Consider the following 18,982-nt stretch of genomic DNA (forward strand, 5'->3'; position numbering starts at 1 on the left):
AAAGTTACCTTGGGTTGCCCCCCCCCCCCCCAAAAAAAAAAGAAATCCTAAGTACGTGCCTGTCTTGACAGCTGCAATTATCCGTGACTCCCCTCAAAAGCACTGCAGGAACTAATGTGCGAGTCCAGAGGGGATGTAGACAGAACTGTAGAGAGGAGCGAGGAGAAGAGGCAGTTCCCACATAGGGGGCGGAAGCTGAGGTGACGTGAGAAGGCAAGGAAACTCTACTACTATACGACAGCGGTTGCTGGGAAACTGGATACGCTTAAGTTCAAGATACGGTACAATACGTTCCTGGTAATTCTGAAAAATAAACAACTTGCAAATATGTCAAGCGGACAAATTACGCAGGGCGTGGAGAAGCAGGGTCGCATTAATTAAAGCACACCGCCGGGTCCAGGCGACACTACGGAAGCGGTCGACCGTCAAATCAACACTTCTGTGCCCGCCGCGATAACTTTGTGGCTATGGCATTGCTAGAGGTTGCGGATTTGATTCCGACCGCGGCAGCCGCATTTCGACGGGGGCGAAATGCACCTGCACTTTGATTTTGGGACACGTTAAAGAACACCACGTTGTCAAAATTAATCCGGAGTGCGCCACTATGGCGTGCCTCATAATCTGATTGTGGTTTTGGCACGTACAGCTTCGTAATCCAAGTTTAATACTTCTGCCGCGATGCGATGTGCCATGTGAAGCAATTACAATGCTCAATCCTCTCAGAGGTTATGAAATATGGCGCACAACAACGCCTCAAGCAAACACCTCTTCCTGTGTCTTCTGTGTGTACGCAGACAAACAGCAGTGATGCATGCAAGGTAAGGTTTAACATCAACTCACCACTCTCGGGTTAGCCTAAACGTTGAAGCAATTAAGTTTTCGTCGTCAGCACCACCGCTAATTATCGTCAATCAAAGCATCCAGCGCAGAAAGCTTCGCTTGCATCGATTCCCCACAGTGCGTGCGATCTGCATAATGTTTAAACTAACATTGTTGGAAATCACAAAACTTGAGACTTGGCAGCCCGCTAACGAACACAAAAAGATAAAGGGTGCTGGGGCACGTGCACGGTACTCCTTCCCCCTCCCCCCCCCCCGCCCCATCGGCTACGCCACTAGTCAGTATAGGACTTTTGCGAAACCGTTGGACATGCAACAATTTCAATAAGCTCGAAAGTAAGATAGCTAATTTGTCCGCTTTACATTCTATAATAGACGCAGTTTACAGAACTGAAAAAGCTGTTTTTAGTGCAGGACGGATGTTTAACCTTCGTGCTTCATTTTTTTTTTCTTTCCGATGACGACATTTCGAAGACGAGAGCAAGCGATTTTTCACTGTTTTTGACAAGAGACTGTAAATTTCCTGCTGCATGCAGCGTAACAATACTTGGCTCACATGTTCACAGGAGCCTCTTCTACAAAGACGCAAGGTTTCCTTACCGTGTTCAAAAATTGTTTCAGGGCCCTTGAAAATAAGTTAACCTGCATGTGTAGCCTTAAACAGTGAATTTCTGAAAAGCATATTACTTTAAAAGTGTGCTACTAATACTTTTACTACTCCTACTCCCAGTACTAATACTACTACTTTTAAAGTGTGCAGCACGGAAGAACGAACAAGCTGCAGCTATTTATACGTGGATGATTTAATTTAGGGCGTTGTATATGCGGAGCAGAGTGACATCTACAGACGCAAGGACCTTCTTGCCTTTGGGGGTAGTCCTTAGCCGCATCTTAAGAAAGCGATGCATAATACGAGAGCGTTCCTTATAGGTGAGGTGCGCTGCTTTATTGTATTTCACTTGCCGTGATCCAAACAACCGCACGCATTCAGTGACGGCGGATGCTTTCTCTTGTTTCCCATACAATGGCTCATATACTTTTTCTTCAGTTGTTGTTCTTGTTGCTGTTGATAATGATGATTATGAAGGAATACACACTTGAAACGAGATAGTAGGATATGTGCCACTCCACTCCAGTTTATGGGGTTGTGCAGGGTATAGAGGATCATCTACAGTTAGGTGAAACACCTGACTGGTATTCTCAAACGCTCTGCTCAGGTTTTGCCTGAGTACCCATAGTTTAACGTTTCATTAACAGTCATTAGCGTTAGGTATCGCGATAACCAACCTTTCGTTGACACAAAATAAAACAAATGACGCATAAAACAAACGTTACTATCGGAATAGTTTTTCTAGTATGCTGTGCCTAGTTTAGTAAATATGTGCTCCCTCTAAGAGTAAACGACACTGTACACACACCAGCTGCAGTGGTAACACTGGCTCCTTTATTACGTGTGTGAACAGGAGCACTCACTGACAGAAGGTCAGGCGCCAATATATCAAGGCTACGTTGCAAATGCTTGGGTAGTAATTCAGCCGCACGTCAGATCAATATCGGCACCCCTTGACGTAGGAGGAGAGCTTCTTCCCTTTGCACTTGCGCTTCCATCCATACCTGAGAACAAAAAATGAAGTAAATTATTCGTACGGGATACGGCAGGCAAAAAAGAAGCAGGCCGTAACTCCCGACAGACTAGAACAGAACAAAATAACACACACACATGCACATGCTCACACACGTTAAGTCGACCCGAAATCATTCGCCACGAAGCTACAATGGAAACCTATACGGGTTCCGCAGAAATATATTCGCAGGATATATATATATATAATGCCCTCTTTCGGGAATACAGTCTTTCCGTACAGTCGCTCTGCCAACTGCGGTAAACAATTTTTTTTCTAGTATATACTGCAATGCGCGATGTGACGCGCACAAGTAGCATCTTATAAACTAAAGACGTATCGACAATAATAATTACGGACGCAGTGCAGAACTGTAGCAGTCACCAGATATGCAATCTATAGTCACTTTCGCGAGTGTCAGCTACAATATCACAAACGCGAAGGCAACCGCAAGACATGCTAACTTCATATTTCCAGGGAGTTCTTTATTATAAGTGTGTTTTTCACTAGAAGGATGGCAAGGACGAGCACCTTACCAAGATGGTGAGCCCAATCCTGTTCAATGTCACATGGCCAACTAAGCTGAACAAGAATGAGCAATCAAGGACTTCGCAATTCCGTTAGGTAGAAGTGTCATGATAGGAAAAATAATAATTCACACGAAAGTTGCACGATGCTATGAAGGAAACCGTACACGGGTTGCTCAGAAACAAATCTTCGCAGTCTGAGGGAAAAGGAGAATGCTGTGGTGCCGCGTTGCATCTTTACATTTGCTAGTAGGTATTGGCTAGTATTTGCTAGTATTCGAAATATGAAGCAAGTAATAATGCTACGGGTCAAGCTTACTAATTAGTTTATTTTTATTTACAGTTATACTACTTTCTTAAACAATAGCAAACAGGTGGGAATAAAATACAGCAATGGTAAAAGCAAACGCAAACAATATGTTTTTCGCTGTGCCAACGTATGAAAAACGATACCAGTCTAAACAGAAGTATAGACGAACACATTATGATAACGAGGTGGAAGAGACGTGATATCGTGTGCAGTCTAACGGTAGGCGACATTACACCACGTTCTACTAGATGTTTGTAATGAATCATTTCTGAACTGCGCATCTGGAACACGTCATGAAGGAATGGTACTTGATGTTACGGTATTTCCTCAAGTAAAGTCCTTGCTTTTAGGGGGGAAAATTAAAAAGCTGGTTCTGTTTTAGCACTGCCAACCCTCTCGTCAACATAACGGACAAAGTTGAGAGATATATGTATTTTTAAGGATAACTGGAAACGCGTAGCTGGCCCACTACTCCAGATGAATACGATGATAAATGAAATGATACGCATACAGGGCACAATATAGAGTCATCATAGCATATACGCTAAGCCAATGGTTACACAAAATTAATGAAGATATAATTTTGATAAATGAATACTTTACCACTTTAACGTGAATTAGAGTTTTGGTTTAGTGTCCCTTTAAAAGCGCCACTGTTCGCGTGAGGCACAGACTATTAAGTAGAGACAACAGTACCGATCGCGGGAGCGCATGAAGGAAAATAGAGACATTACCATGCATTGAATCCATGTCTTTTGTAGATTTGCTTTGCGCACTTGATAGACGGGAGGATGTTATCCGACTTCAAGGCTGTTCAATAATGGAAGGGGCAAAAAAATAAAATAAAGGCACACAGTTATTCAACAAAAAACCATTGCAACTCATCGATGTAACACACCAAGCTATTCTTCTCACTTTCATGCTGGTTGCGCAAACAAAGAGAGGATATTGTAATTCAAGGCCCAGCGGGTTTCGAAGACTATGTCGGGTCGACGGTACGCAGTTTTCATCAGGATAAGCGAAGTCAACCAGTGTTAAACTGAACGATGTAGACTTCGAAATGCGATCTTTGTGCGGAATTTGAGCAAGAGTAGTGCAGCGGGAAGCTCAAATTTTTTTTTCGAAGATTTTAAGCGAAATATGCGCGTCCCTGTATACGTGGAGTATAGTTCAGTACATACCGGAACAGGAAACCTTGCAGATGTTGTGCCGACCCGGACTGCACCAGTAGCCGTTGTTGATCTAAAATGTAATTACATGTAGATGTAATATTATTACACGGATTTCGGCATGTACAAAGCTCGCTTAGCAATCTGAAGATCGTGAGAGAAGTGGCTAATAAAAAAAGGCAGGGCTATAAGGCAGATACAACTTTAGTTTGACATCCCCCGCGTGTTGATGCAAATGCGTGGGCCAATCGAAAGGAAAAGATAAATTTAAGATATGCGACGTCAGCACACTTACGGAGAATCAGAGCCAGAAATCCCCAAGTTGGACACCTTACTTTGATGTTTGTCGTTGCTGAGGCTAATTAAATAAAAAGCTATCTTACTCATTTGATCACCAGCAGTTTGGTAGCGCACTCCAAAAAAAAAAAAAGGAGAGAGAGAGAGAGAGAGACAAAGAGAGAGAGATAGAGAGAGACGAAGGATCCCACCAGCCCCCTCTTTATTTTTAAGAAAGTAAAATTGAAACACTGTTTACAGACTCAAACTCTCGATAGGAACACATACATAACAGAACAGAACGGAAGAGAACAGAAGGCTTCTACTGTTCATAAAAATTCCTCTAATATAGGTAGTGACACAGATAGTGTGTAGTGAGTAATGCTCTCTCCTGCAGCCCATCAGAAGAAGGAAACACTGCGCGTTCATCACGATGCAGGAGTTGCAAATTAACGTTTCTTTGCCAAGTGAAACCTGTTTGGTAAGTGGCGGTCTTGCGCGACACCAACCTGGAAGATGCCATAGTCGGTAGAGTGGTTTCGGTTTCTGTTAACGGCCTTGGAATTGAGAGAGCTCTCTGCTGTTGCCAAGCAGATCCCTGTAAGAGAAGGGGAAGCAATATTGGATCAGAAGCTGGCTTTCACTTCTTCTCTATAGTGACCACGAGCTATAGTTATATTGGCAGTCACAAGGAGAAAAAAAAGAAGACAGCGGAACACAAACGTTCCCGTGACGACGAAACGTGTTGGTACGATATTAAGTAATACGTACTTCACTAACCACGGCCGAGTATGACAGAGGTTAGAAATAGTGAAGCTAAATTTATACAAACGACTTCTACTTTGATACTTCAGGCAATGCTTAGTGATGGCTTCCTTTTCTCGTAGATTTAGTGCAGTTATCGCCGTGGTAAAAGAGTGAAGAAGAGTCACAAGCGTAAGAAGAGTCGAACTAAAAAAAGTTTAACGTTGCTAACGCTTGAAGAGAGGGGTCTAAGCACGTAAGTAAAGGTCGAGCAGTCTCTCATTCTGAAGATAATGATAGATGGATAGATAGATAGATAGATAGATAGATAGATAGATAGATAGATAGATAGATAGATAGATAGATAGATAGATAGATAGATAGATAGATAGATAGATAGATAGATAGATAGATAGATAGATAGATAGATAGATAGATAGATAGATAGATAGATAGATAGATAGATAGATAGATAGATAGATAGATAGATAGATAGATAGATAGATAGATAGATAGATAGATAGATAGATAGATAGATAGATAGATAGATAGATAGATAGATAAAAACTTTATTAATGAATAAGTTATTGGGGATGATCCCTCAGTCTAACGCCCCTATGATGGCGTCCATTGCCCGGTGGACACAGAAAATCAAGACAGTTACGATACCGGCGGAACATATTTTTGCACTAACTCCTTTTTTTTTTGCGCAATCAAATCAAACGAGCAACGGACATTTTCAAGCCGTCTTTTTTTTTTCTCCTTTTTAAAGCGAAGCTTTCTTCGTTTCTTCCCTCGACTTTCCTACTGCTGATGCCGCTGCTGCTGTTCTTTTTATTTTTTATTTTTTTGTTCTGTTTGGCACACCGCGTCGGGGGTGGTTAAGGGAAAGGTGACGCGAGAAACTTGTTTGAACCTCGCATCGCCACTTGAGCCTCTTGACAGCTGCAATTATCATTGATCCCCCGCAAAAGCATTGCAGAAACTGCAGCACTTGCTTTTCTACTAACGTGAAAGTCCAGAGGGAAGCTAGCTAGAATGTGAGAGAGGAGGCGGGGGGGGGGGCGGGTGGAGGAGGCAGAGAAGGTGTAGAACCGACACAGTCGCAAAACGAGGGAATAACAGCCTTGCCGCTCTTGGCTTCCAGTTCCATACGTGGGGTGAGGACGGATAAATGTAAGTGGATAACAAAGCGGATAAATTTAAGTTTAACACGCGGTACAGCTCGTTTCTGCTATCTCTGAAAAATAAATGCCATACAAGTTTGTCAAGTGGACAACTTATTCAGGGCGAGCTTATATCGATTCCCACAATGCCTGGGGTCCGCTTATTTTTTATATGTATTCAAGACTATAAACACACTGCGCAATGTCCAGTGCGGTTGATTGGTCTGATCACCATCCTTGTCTCTCTCGCTCTCCCCCTCACCATGTGTATGATTGCCAACTAGACAAAGTCTAGTTAACGTTCCCCTTAATGCGACGTAACTTTAACATTTCCTTAAACGGCCTTTCATTCCAGCCCCTCAATTGCTCGCATCGTGATACAAAGACGCGACGTTCCACGCTCGCCGTTGCAAACCCTTCGAAGTGCTGTGCGCGACGAAAAGAAAGCATTTCCGCTTGCTTCCAATTACTTTAGAATTGTTTAGAATGCTTCCAAATACCGCTCAAAATGCTGCTCTAGTTCCACCTATTGTCGCACGACTGCCCGAAGGAGCAAAGGAACGATAGCTCCTTGTCTCCTGGCGGCTCTGCCGCCTGAACTAGACAACAACAACAACAACAATAATTGCGATGCAGATATCCGCACTTCATAGGGAGTGAACGTTGGGCTAGTTGGCCTTCAATCCAACTTGACTATAAGCGTAGAATACTGTAACAGACACAAGTACCTTATCTTTGTCTGTGTTTGCGTATGCTCCAGCATATTGCGCTGATATACCGAAGCCGCACATAGTGCCTAACGTGTGCTTTAAGTTAGTGCGAAACGTCACTGTTCAGCTTTAGGAAACAGGACAACGATCCATGTCCAATTTCCCTCTGCCCTGCCTCCTACAGCTACGCATCGCTGTTCCCGCACCAGTGTTAAGCAAAGTACAAACTAACCGCGACACAAGCCTTAGTTCGTTTCAAGGTTACATGCAGCGCCGAGGTATCCCTTTCTTCCCGAAAGTACGCAGAAAGTTGCGGTGCTTCGGCGACTGGTGCTCGATTTGCTGACGACGAGGCAAGACGATCGTTGTACTCACAATCGGGGACTTGATTCCTGGGAATGCCGTTGCGCACGAGAATGGAGGCCAGTTCGCAGCGCCCGTATTTCTTGGCGCTGGCCGCGCTCAGAAGGACAAACACCGCGAGCGGCACGTGGAGCTGCATCTCGTATACGGACGGCCGAAGCGGAGGGCAAAGCTCCGCTGTAGAACGCGGATGCTTCCGAAGTGCGTTCCCCCGGCGACGAGCACGCCAGCTCGTTTTGAGACACGCCGGAACGATCCTACCCAACCCTTCCGTTCTTTCCTTCTTTTTTCTCGGTGGCTGTCCTATTGTGCAAGCGCTGCGGCCCTTGGCCCTTGCTCTGTCATCGGAAATGTGTACTTGCTTCTACATGGCGGATCCGCTGGCATCAAGCTGGGCGGAACCCACGAGAAAGAGCGAGCGATAAAGAGGGAACCGAGAGCAAAAGGAAAGAGGCAGGCAGAATACACGGGCGTGTTTAGTCTCTTGGCCTCCCTGCGTGCAATGCCATGTTCGGAGGGTAATATATCAGTGGTGGTGAATCTGCTGCCGCGGCGGCACTCCTTAGCTCGGGTTTTTCTCGAGTTGGTACAGAAGCGGCGCGCGCGGTTTTGCGTGAGATATCACGCAAAATAAAGCAATGAAATGCATGCATTTTCGAAAAGCTCATCTTGAAACAAAAAAATACTAAAACGACAACAGAAAGAGAAGTTCAAGATAAGCTTGTTATGTGGGATTCGAACCATCTGCGAGTTTTTGCTTCTAGCTTATCTGGTTTTGTTTGTCGTATAGGCCGCTCTGATAGTGCCTGAAAGTACACACAGGAAGAGGTCCAAACATTTTCTTTCTTTTTTCTTTTTCTTTTCGCAGTGAAACGGAGGGGGTGGTTGGCTCTTGAGGCGTGGTTGGCACTACGGCTTGCCTAAGGGCATCGCATGTTGCCTGTTTTGTCGCGTGTAGTGACAAAGGTAGTGCACGACGCAGAATAATGTTACGGTTCTCTTTCAATTGCCATCCTTTCGAACGTGATCTCAAATACGGCAGAATTAGAACTAACTGCGCACAGTGGCTTCCGGGTGCGAAAGACTGGGTTTATCCCGTGAGGAAGCCTCGCTTATACGCAGTTAAGCATGTCCTCGCCAACAACCACTTTCTCAGGCTGTCTCCTTAACACGGTCCTATTTTTGGTGCTGCTAATGCAGTTTTTCAGCTCTTCCGTGCATAGACCCACCCACTGCTGTAGCAGAGTGGCGCTGGAACGACACTTCGGTTCTGTGGTACATTGGCACATCTTGAGTATAGTGACGTTTAAATAAAGAAAAAACACGTTAGGCAAGCTGCGGCGCCGTGTGCAGGTCACTTTCTAAAAACTTCTGTCCAATGCCCTGCACAAACTATACTTACCTCACCTTCCCTTTTTGTGCATCAAGGCAAACTAAATACTATAACAAAGCGCGCATGAAAGCCACCAAAATCGCCCGTTACCATCTTCAAGAAGCGCTATTAATTAGTATGCTACTACGTTCGGCTATGCGATCTTTTTTTTCACTTCGCGTGAATCAGCTGCCACTAACGGAAGTTAGCCGATCTGCCTGACTGATAGAAAGAACACAAAAGCTTCTGGACCCTGATCACGTGACGAGAGAGAGAGAAGTCATAAGGGAAAGGCAGGGAGGTTAACCAGGCTGTGCCCGGTACGCTACCCTGCACTGGGGAAGGAGGATTGAAAGAGGAGAAGGAAGAATGAAGCTCACAGTTTGCACTGTTACACATACAAGTGTTCATCACTGATTCACCCACAGGCGGTCACACAGGCATAAAGTTCATTGACGTTTCGGAACCCACTGGGTTTCCTTGCCCCAATGCAGCGTAGGTATGAGGTTACATTTTAAGGTGCCATGGACAAGGTGTTCATGCCATCGGGCGTCGACCGTTTCTGTAAAAATTCCAGTAATGACCTCTTCGTCAGGTGTCTTTTTTTGAGGGTCACTGATGCGACGTGCCTGTCGATGACATGGTTGCCCTTGTGTACACGTGCTCCGTCAGCACGTTGGACAGATGAGTGTTCTGATGTAGGTCACGTCTACGCTCATTCAGTTGTCTAGAGGATTTGTCCGGGAATCCGTAGCCGCAGTCATGGCATAGCGGTGGTTGTTCGGGGTGGGTCGTAGGTGGGGCCTTCACTCGATCACGGCAGGAAAAGGAACCGGCACAGCCGTCGCCCTCGGAAGGCAACTCACGTTAGTTCGATGTTGTTGCCAGCGACGACTGGCTCAGCCTTCTTTCGCCATAACAACTTTTCTTTTGCACCAGTGTGACTCCAGCAAGCTTCGACAGCCGTGTAGCCATATTCGTGCGTGCGGACACAACTGTATATGCGTGGTCTCGATCAGTGGGTCCATTGTCGGAGCGAGAAATTTATTGCGGTGTAAGAGTGGCGACTAGCAACCCGTCTATTTTCCCGTCCCTGTATTCAGTGGTTGGGTGTGACAACTTACTGATCGATTGGTCTCAAAGTAGCACCGCAGATACACTGCATAGCGGAGGACACTAGGACACTAGGACACTAGAAGCACGTGATAACGAAATGCCAGTACGGATTTATAAAAAAATCGATCAACAGAACTAGCTCTTCTCGACCAGAAAGAATATATATTGGACAAATTTGAACAAAAACAATTTGTTCTTGGTGTTTTTATTGATTTTACGCAAGCCTTTGATTACATAAATCATAAAATTTTATTTGACAAATTAAGTCACTATGGCATTCGTGGGCTTCCCCTGATGCTTCTGAAAAGTTATCTTTCGGAAAGACGTCAGTTTGTGTCAATGAATGAAATTGTATCTGACAGGAAGCAAATAATCTCAGGAGTACCGCAGGGTAGCATTCTCGGGCCTTTGATCTTTAATTTATATATAAACGACATAGTCCATATATCTTCAGAAGGTAAATTTGTAATTTATGCTGACGACACTAGCATATTTGTTTCGTCTTCATCAGATGCCGAACTTTTTCATAAAGGTAATGCCATTTTAGAGGAACTAAGCACGTGGGCAGATAATAACCAATTAAAGATAAATGCAAAGAAAACAAAAGCTGTGATGTTTCATTCTATAGGCAGGAAGGTTTCAGTAGTACGTAACCTAGTTTATCGCTGCTCAGAGATAGAGCTAGTTAGGTCTATTAAAGTACTTGGTGTGCATTTTTCAGAATCACTGCATTGGGATGAGCATATCAATGCGATATTACAAAAGTTAGGTGCAATAACGGGAATTCTGAACAGAAACCGCTACTTAATTCCGAAGTCAATAAAATTGTTAATCTATAACGCCCTCTTCGCTTCCTATCTAAACTATTGTCATTTGGTCTGGGAGAATACAACACAATCGAATTTATCGCGACTATTAGTCATGCAAAAAAGAATTTTGAGAATAATTGAGAATGTGCCACTCCGGCATTCTACTGAGGAGCTCTTTAAAAAATTTAAAATAATTAGAGTACAAGACACATATGAGCATAAATTGTTGCGTGAATATCGCCTTAACTATGACTGTCATAATTCTATCTTCATGGGTTTGGTGAATCTACATTTGAAGGAAGCATCATATACCACTAGAACAACAGAAATATGGAATGTTCCATATTGTCACACTGGCTATGGTCGGCAAATGCTCCAAAATAAACTTCCACGTCTACTAAATGAGTTTAATAAAAAACAAATCGATATTCGCGAAGCAACATTATCTGACTTGTACACATTCTTTCTAGCCTAACATTGACCACTAGAGCTGTTTTACGATCGCTATTTAATTATATTGTTTCAATGTCACTATTACTAAGCGTACATTGTTATGAAATGTGCTGTCATTCGATGCTGAGGTAAAGTAAAGTATGTTAACGCATGATGCCCTACGTAGGACAGTAACTAATGTGTTTAATTTTATGGTTTTGTCAAGGTTTATGGCAATGTTGTGCTTAATATGATGGTTCTGTAAAAGTGTACGACCATGTGAACAGGACGTGTGTGCCTCTGCTGTTGTCTTTGCCAGCGTGGGGGCGAAGGACTCCCTCAAGCCATCCTTGAATGGCTTTTCCCTTCGCCTCCCATCACATGTATATGTGATAAACCAATAAAGAATCAATAAAGAATTTTTGCCGCCTGTATCTCTTTTTTTCGTTTTTGTTTTCTTTCTTTGACGTGCTCCTAAATGCAAGTGCACGAGCGTTCTTGCATATCGCCTAATCAAAATGCGGCCACTTCCACCGGGATTCGAACCCGCGTCTTTGAGCTCAGAAGCAGGATAGAATATATAGCCACTGAACTGAAGTGGAGGCTATGCAGTCTTTATTCTACAAACTCTATCGTGCATGCAACACTGCGTGCTTCGTTACCGAATGGTGTTTAACCTTCTCTACTGTCGTGTCTAATAAAATAAATATACATGATAATAAATTAGCAAAATGAAGAGGCTCAAACGCGCCCACGCACTAAAATTTCGGTGGTGTTACATGACGTCATAATTAGGTCGCCTAAACGTCTCACTTTTTTTGTTGTTCTCTTGTATTCGCAGCCAAAGAAACGGAACGTATAAGTAGAAAATACGACCTCAACCACCTAGACATCTTTTTCACGTGTGCAATACACATGGTCTGGACGGCGATCGGAGCTCTCATGTCCTTCGTTCGTGAAAGGAACTATGCGACATATATTGTGCGTGGCGAATAAATCCTGCCAATCATCAGATAACGTCCTTGCAAACACGCGTCAAACACTATCAATCTACGCAAACAAGAGGAACATAAATGTATGTCGCAAAATTTAAGCCGGTTGTCGTCACTCACTGCTCATTTTTTTTTCTACCATATTTACTATTATGGCTTGGGCGCACGTGTCTGATAACGCCGTGCTGCGTCTGGTAAGAATCAAGGATTAAGAGGAAGCTTTAGCTCGGACCCAACTTCGACGCCGCATGTACTTCGACATGTAAAACGCAAAAACCTTTTTCTGAGGTAACCTCTGGACCGATTTTAATGAAATATGTTGCATTTGAGAGACAAAGTTAAATTCTAGTGACTGTTGGAAGGGTAATTTCGATTTAGGGGGTGAATTTTGTTAAATAGATTTTCAAAAATTTGGAAGTCTGAACAAAATAAAAGCACGAAGCTTACAAATGAACATCTCTCAATCAAGAACAGATATCGCGGTTCTGTAAACGGCATCCACCAGACCATTGAAATCGGACAAATTGGATGTGCCATTTTATATCTTACGCGAATTTGTTACCTTGTATACAACAGTTCTGCAAAATATGTATTTACATATTAATACATTTTGCGAAATTCATGTGTCACATATAAATTTTGTCCACTCTAAATTTACTATTAGACGCTATTCACAGAATCGTGATATCATTTTTCATTGCTGAGTTAAAGTGTTGTAAACTTGATAGTTTCGTTGTGATAGTTGCGAATTTTAAATAAAAAATTGACGACCAAAATCAAAACCTCGAAGCCAACTGTCACTCGATTTTAAGTTTGTTCTTTTAAATGCAACAAACTTCGCCAAATTTCGTGCAGTGGTTGCACAGAAAAACGAATTCTCCTTTTACACGTGTTTAGTTAGGAGCACCCGAGCTAAAGCTTCCTCTTAAAACAGCGACGTCTCGGCTAGAACGAAGAATATAGGGTGCCTCAGTGCAGTGACGTAGCTAGGTCATCTGGCACCCGGGGCCCATAAGTCTTCTGTCACCTCCCCCTCCCCCCTTTCGGGTGTAGTCGGAGGAAAGCGAGTATATCGACAATTTCCGGGTGTCTTCAGACGTATATGACCCCCCCCCCCCCCCTCTGGCCCCTTGCACCCGGGGCCCACGGCCCCCCGGCCCCCCCTGTTGCTACGCCACTGTGCCTCAGTGTATTCCTAGGATTCCTCGCAAGCCGCTCCGAAGACGACGACCTCGTAGTTGGCCGCCTTGTGGAGCGAAAGGGAAGAACGCGGAACGACCGAGCACCCTCCGCGTGAGAAGCTCGACGCAAGCTGGCGCTACTTCCCTGGTGTCGAGCGTCTGCATCGAACGCCCGCGTTTTATTAAAGCGAAGCTACACATATCCTTGCCGAAATAGCTCACACACCAAAAATCGAATTATACATGTGCGACCTTGGGAACGGCCCTCGGTGTCCCAGCACAATGGCCCGATGCTCTAAAGATGCGAATGTGGTCAAATGGTTAGCACGTCTCGCTGTTATGATGGGCCACGTTCGCAGGCGAACTTCTCCCGTGCCAAACGCCAAGTAGCGTGCTTTGAGACGCTTCGTCGCGTCGGGTAGCACGTGCACGATTTAGCACGTGCTCTCGTACGGGTGAAAACAGTCAACGCTGCCACCGTCTTTCGTGCCGTACTGGTTTGAAGGTGCCAGGCAGGATCCTCAAAGCAAGTCATCGAGCCTTAGAAGCATGAAGCATTTACCTGAGCTCAGACTCCTCCCAAGTATACATAGGGTAGATTTATTATATAGCTCAAATTCATAACTTTATGGAAACTCTTTTTGGTAGCTGTTTGACCGAAAAACTCTGCTGATTACTTCTGCTGTTTTCTTTTTGCTATTTTGATACTTAACTACCGCGTTTACTCGAATATGGGTCGGACGCGAATTCGGATCGACTCCTGTGTGTTGAACTCGCCGCCAAATATTAGAAAAATATAATTTGAACATGGGTCGACCCATATGTTTAAAAATGTGAAAAGCATGTCGAAAGCGACATACATTTATTTAGCGTAAGCCCGGCTTTTAAATCTCGCTAGTCGACGCCACAAGCTGCATACTCATCGGACCTGCCGGAGAAGTCGTCCTCGTAAGACGGTTCGCAGGTGTCTACAGAGTGCCAAAGCCTTGAAATAATTGTCCAGCGCTGTCGTGACACTATAGGTGAAATTTTGTGTGGTGTGAGCTGTCGCGCAACAGCAATGCTGGGCCATTAATTTTCCTTTCAAGAATTCCTGTGACCCACCATACGACACATTTATATTACTTAAACTCTCTGTGTTTCCGTCTATTCCTGTTTCCTTCCTTCCTTCATGTTTATTGACCAGCATAGCTGTTGGCGCAGCAGAATTAGCGGCAGGCATGCCGAATCACCTCGATGCAATCGGCCGTTCTTTCGGGAATCTGCTGCTTACGTCCGTACAGTGTGATGCCGCTCAAGGATCACCACCCGGACTGGATGTCTTTATTGGGCGCTTGCATTTGCTCGCCCGACGTTTAAGTACATGTTTTTGCAGTCACCTTTAATTTCTGCAGTGTCTTGATTTTTATAGGAAATTTTACTCATGTAATAAAGGAGAAAAAAAGTTGCGCGATAGCTAGGTGGAGAGCGCGCTCGAATACCCAAATGCATATTTCCTGCACATTCCCAAATGCGCAAACGCAGTGGAGTAGGTTGCGGACAAGGTTTATTTTCCTTCACGCTGTGGCAATGGGCGAAGATAGGTATGAAGAGGAAGCCTGCTGACGAAAAGACTGACAGTCACTTTAGCATACGCTAAAGAGGGTGAAGACGAAAGCGTGCACGCTCGAGAAATTCACTAAATTACTTGACATTCTCATTGGAATGCGTTTTTACTTCTCATTACTTGTTTTTTGCGACGACAGGTCGCGAGTTCGAGTGCCTTATTTGACGTTACGTTAATTATCTACACCTTAGTTAACTTCGCCCTAATTAACACCAAAGGTCGTGGCTTCGACTTCCACCAATTAACAAGGCGGTGACCCGCGCACCATCAAAATTGTTGCGTGAGCGCTTGCATGCAGGGAAGACACGATGCCGCTGAGGTCACGTGACTTTTGGCACCATTCGTGTTGACGGACAGCTGTCACTTTTCGCGTTGGTGAGACATAGAAAGCTGTCGCCTTAAAAATTAACGTTCAGGGTCACTGATGACGACAACGGTCGCGGGTAGCCTAACAAAATGGATGGACAAACGGACCAGGCAATTTCGAGTAATTAACTACTGTCGCAAATAAAAGACGACAGAAGCGACTGCAGCGACATCACGATGCATAAGAGGGGGCTGCACCACGTGGAAGGGGTGCCCACGTACAGCCACAACACATTGTCTCCGCGAGCTATCTCCGCTCAAGTAGCGGAATGTTGATGTCCCTTGCATCTCTGAATTTATTAATGCGAAATCGTCATATGGCCTACGAGGCACAAAAGCCGGGGTTCCCGCAGCGAGTGGTAACAAAGATCATCATCATCATCGCCATCGTCGTCGTCATCATCAGTGACGTCATCAGCGTTTTGTATGACGTCAGTAGCAGTACTGCATTAGAGTTAGAACAAGTTAGAGTAAGGTGAGTTAAGGTGGAGTAAAGTGAATTAAGATGAAGTAACGGAAATGAAGGTGAACTAAAGTGGATTAAGGTTAGTGCAAATTAAAACAAGGTGGATTAAGGTGGAGTTGTGAAGGACATGTGACAATGTATGACGTCACGTATCACAGACGTAACCTATTAATTAGAGAACTCATAATGCTTTCGCATCCAAATCACGTAACGTTCCTTAGGAGACTCAATTTTCCGCCTCATTTTTGTCAGAAATTCCATTATATACAACACGAAGACGAATTGCAGCGTCTGAACATGAAACCGATGTATTCGTGGCGACATCAGCTGCCTGCAGTCCTATACAACTTCTGTAATCGCCCGGGTCATCCACGTAGCATCTGTGTAAATTTCTTTTCAGATTTTTTAAAATATATCACACTGCAATTAAAAATTGCGTCATTTCGATGGCACCGTAATACTTTTTACCTAATACTACAGTTGCTGCGAATCAACAGTCGTAAAATCAATTTTATAAAGAGGCTGAAGAGAGAGAATGAAGAGGAAAGGCAGGGAGGTTAACCAGATATGAGTCTCCGGTTTGCTACCCTACACTGGGGATGGGGGATAGGGGTTAGAAAGATGACAGAGAGGAAAAGGCAAAAAAAAAGAAAAAAAACGAACGCGCACACATGGAGACACACACACAAAAGGCGTTCCAGTTAAAGTCGTTCACACAGGCCGGTAGATCGCAAGAAGCGCAAAAGCGCTTGCACGGCCTTCTTCTGTGACGGTAGGTCCTTTCGATGTTGCAGAATTCTTTTTTCGGACAGCGGTTGGTCGTTCAGTTGGTCAAGTTCGTGGCTAAGGCATGCCCTCTGTGGACTTTACTGCGGGCAGGTGCACAAAATATGGCCAATTGTAAAGGTAAAGTAGAGGCAACGCCCAACCAAAGTCGATATACAAGCGTGGCGTCTCTATGGCGAAGCTGCGATGGCGCTCGAAGACTTAATGTTGGATCAAGTGAGTACAGTCGCGGATTTCTTAAATGTGGCTCATTCCATTGCGACGCGGTGCACTGCCGAGCAAGTAGGCGGAGCTTCCGTGCCGCGTCAGTTCTAGAAAGAGGAATTGGGACGTGGCGCTCCTCAGTATGGGCTGAACCAACGTTACTAGGCTGAACGGGCAGCGTGATCCGCCCGTTCATTGCCGATAATCCCGCAGTGACTTGGAAGCCACTGAAAGGTTATTTCGTGGCCTGCATCACTTATATGGTGTAATGTCTCTGTAATATGGAAAATTAGTTGTTCGTGCGGTCCGCGTCGTAAAGGTGACAGTAGAGACTGCAGTGCCGCCTTCGAATCGCAGAATATTGTCCGCTGGTAGAGAGGCTAAATGGTGACGAGGAGTCCTGGCTAGATGCCTTATATGGGTCCTGAGTACTTCAATTTCAATGTGGGTCTTGACAAGGTGGTCTCTAGCGATTGCTATCGTAGCCACTGTAGAAGCACTCTGAGGCAGGCCTAGACAGATCCGGAGCACTTGACCTTGAAGACTTTGTATTGTGCGTAGATTCGTTTTGCCTGTGTTGTTTACTGCTGGCAAGCTGTATCGCAGAAATACCAGAAAAATCACCCTGTACAGTTGTAACATGGCACTAGGCGACATTCCCCAGGTCGCCTAGTGCTATAGAGAAATTACAAAGAGACATGGAGGAAGTGCACAACGCGCAGGTAGAATACGCCCAGCGGACAACTTTCTGTGGCAATGAAGTGAAAGCAACATGGGCGGAGCTCCTGCGTGCGTATTGCGTCCTCAAGTACAGTTCGGTGGTCCGGCAGCGTTTGGTACAGGAAAGTTTAGAAAAGAAGCCTCCTCGCCTCTGACAGCACTTCGCGTTTCTTGGAACAGGTACTGAATCAGCGTTGCTTCGACGTGCTACGGTTTTGCGTTTGCCGAAGTGCGGAAGAGAAAAGCGGGAAATAAATGTCAATTTTAATACTCAAGGGTGTACTTTTTTGTCTTACTGTACTGTTGTAAATAAGGTGTTCACGCTTTCCCTTCACCAGCTTGACCTAACGCGTATGAGAATGTGAGACGTATTTTAGGAGCGCTCTTACTTGCTTACTTGTGCGTGTACTCTGTAATCCTCGCTTCATTGCCCGTGAAAGTTGTTCGCGGGTTATAAAGAAGGAAGCAGACTTGTGTTACCTTTCGGAATCACAAACCAATTTCCGGCGAAGCCATTGCTTTCGAGAAGTTGCAAGAAGAGTTTCAGCTGCCTGCAACTGAATAGCACACATTAAAACGTTGCACGCGTGTATGGCTTTTCCATTTGAAACATTGCCCGCATATAACGTTTCCGAGTACTTGTTAAGGATCTTTACAAAGGCGGTAGTTCATCCACACGCATCTTACTTGGCCAGAACATTGGCCATAATGTTCACTCTCCGGCCTCTTTTAGCTAAATTTGATCTAGGTTACGTCCTCCCAGGGCACCATGCATGGATCAATTCGGCGTTGTTCATAAAACACACTTTTAACGATCCGGATCCCTTCTATGCGTAATTTACTGCAAACGTGGTAATTAGACCCTACATTTCGAACTCTGCCTACACATTACCCATAAAGTGCCTCTCATCTTTGCCAAATATAAGAAAGTTGCCTTGTTTAGTTCCCCGAGGGCGACGGAGAAACCTACTACGAACGTCAATGACGTACGAAGATACAGGAAGAAGAAGGTCCAGTAATGATTTGAAAATATTAGGCCAGGAACGTGAAACTTTCGTGACATATTGTAGTTTCCATGTCCACCCTTTCCACGAAATATAAACCTGGTGCACTTTATAGTTATATCGGGACGTCGAGAAGTGTAGCTGGTAGCGGTCCTGTGACACTTTCAAACAAACACTTGGTTAAGATTTCTTTCTTTCTCTA

The 18,982-nt window shown here is 44.5% G+C and overlaps 1 protein-coding gene across 3 annotated transcripts in view; it reads right to left on the reverse strand.

The window, feature by feature from the left end:
• Window positions 1-2,267: 2,267 nt before the first annotated feature.
• LOC139060072 (lysozyme c-1-like) overlaps window positions 2,268-18,982 on the reverse strand; it is a 32,886-nt gene continuing 16,171 nt past the window's right edge. Inside the window, exons 2-6 of one of the 3 annotated variants that reach the window (XM_070538856.1) lie at window positions 18,257-18,333; window positions 5,253-5,341; window positions 4,480-4,540; window positions 4,033-4,108; window positions 2,268-2,453 (exon numbers count right to left, since the gene is read on the reverse strand). In XM_070538856.1, coding sequence (XP_070394957.1) covers window positions 2,387-2,453; window positions 4,033-4,108; window positions 4,480-4,540; window positions 5,253-5,341; window positions 18,257-18,333 — 370 coding nt within the window. In that variant the 3' untranslated portion in view covers window positions 2,268-2,386. Of the gene's footprint in view, window positions 2,454-4,032; window positions 4,109-4,479; window positions 4,541-5,252; window positions 5,342-7,738; window positions 8,089-18,256; window positions 18,334-18,982 lie in introns of those variants that run through there. The other 2 variants (XM_070538855.1, XR_011514595.1) reach the window with 2 other exon arrangements.

This window comes from Dermacentor albipictus, chromosome 5 (assembly GCF_038994185.2).
Source record: "Dermacentor albipictus isolate Rhodes 1998 colony chromosome 5, USDA_Dalb.pri_finalv2, whole genome shotgun sequence".
Taxonomy (NCBI): domain Eukaryota; kingdom Metazoa; phylum Arthropoda; class Arachnida; order Ixodida; family Ixodidae; genus Dermacentor; species Dermacentor albipictus.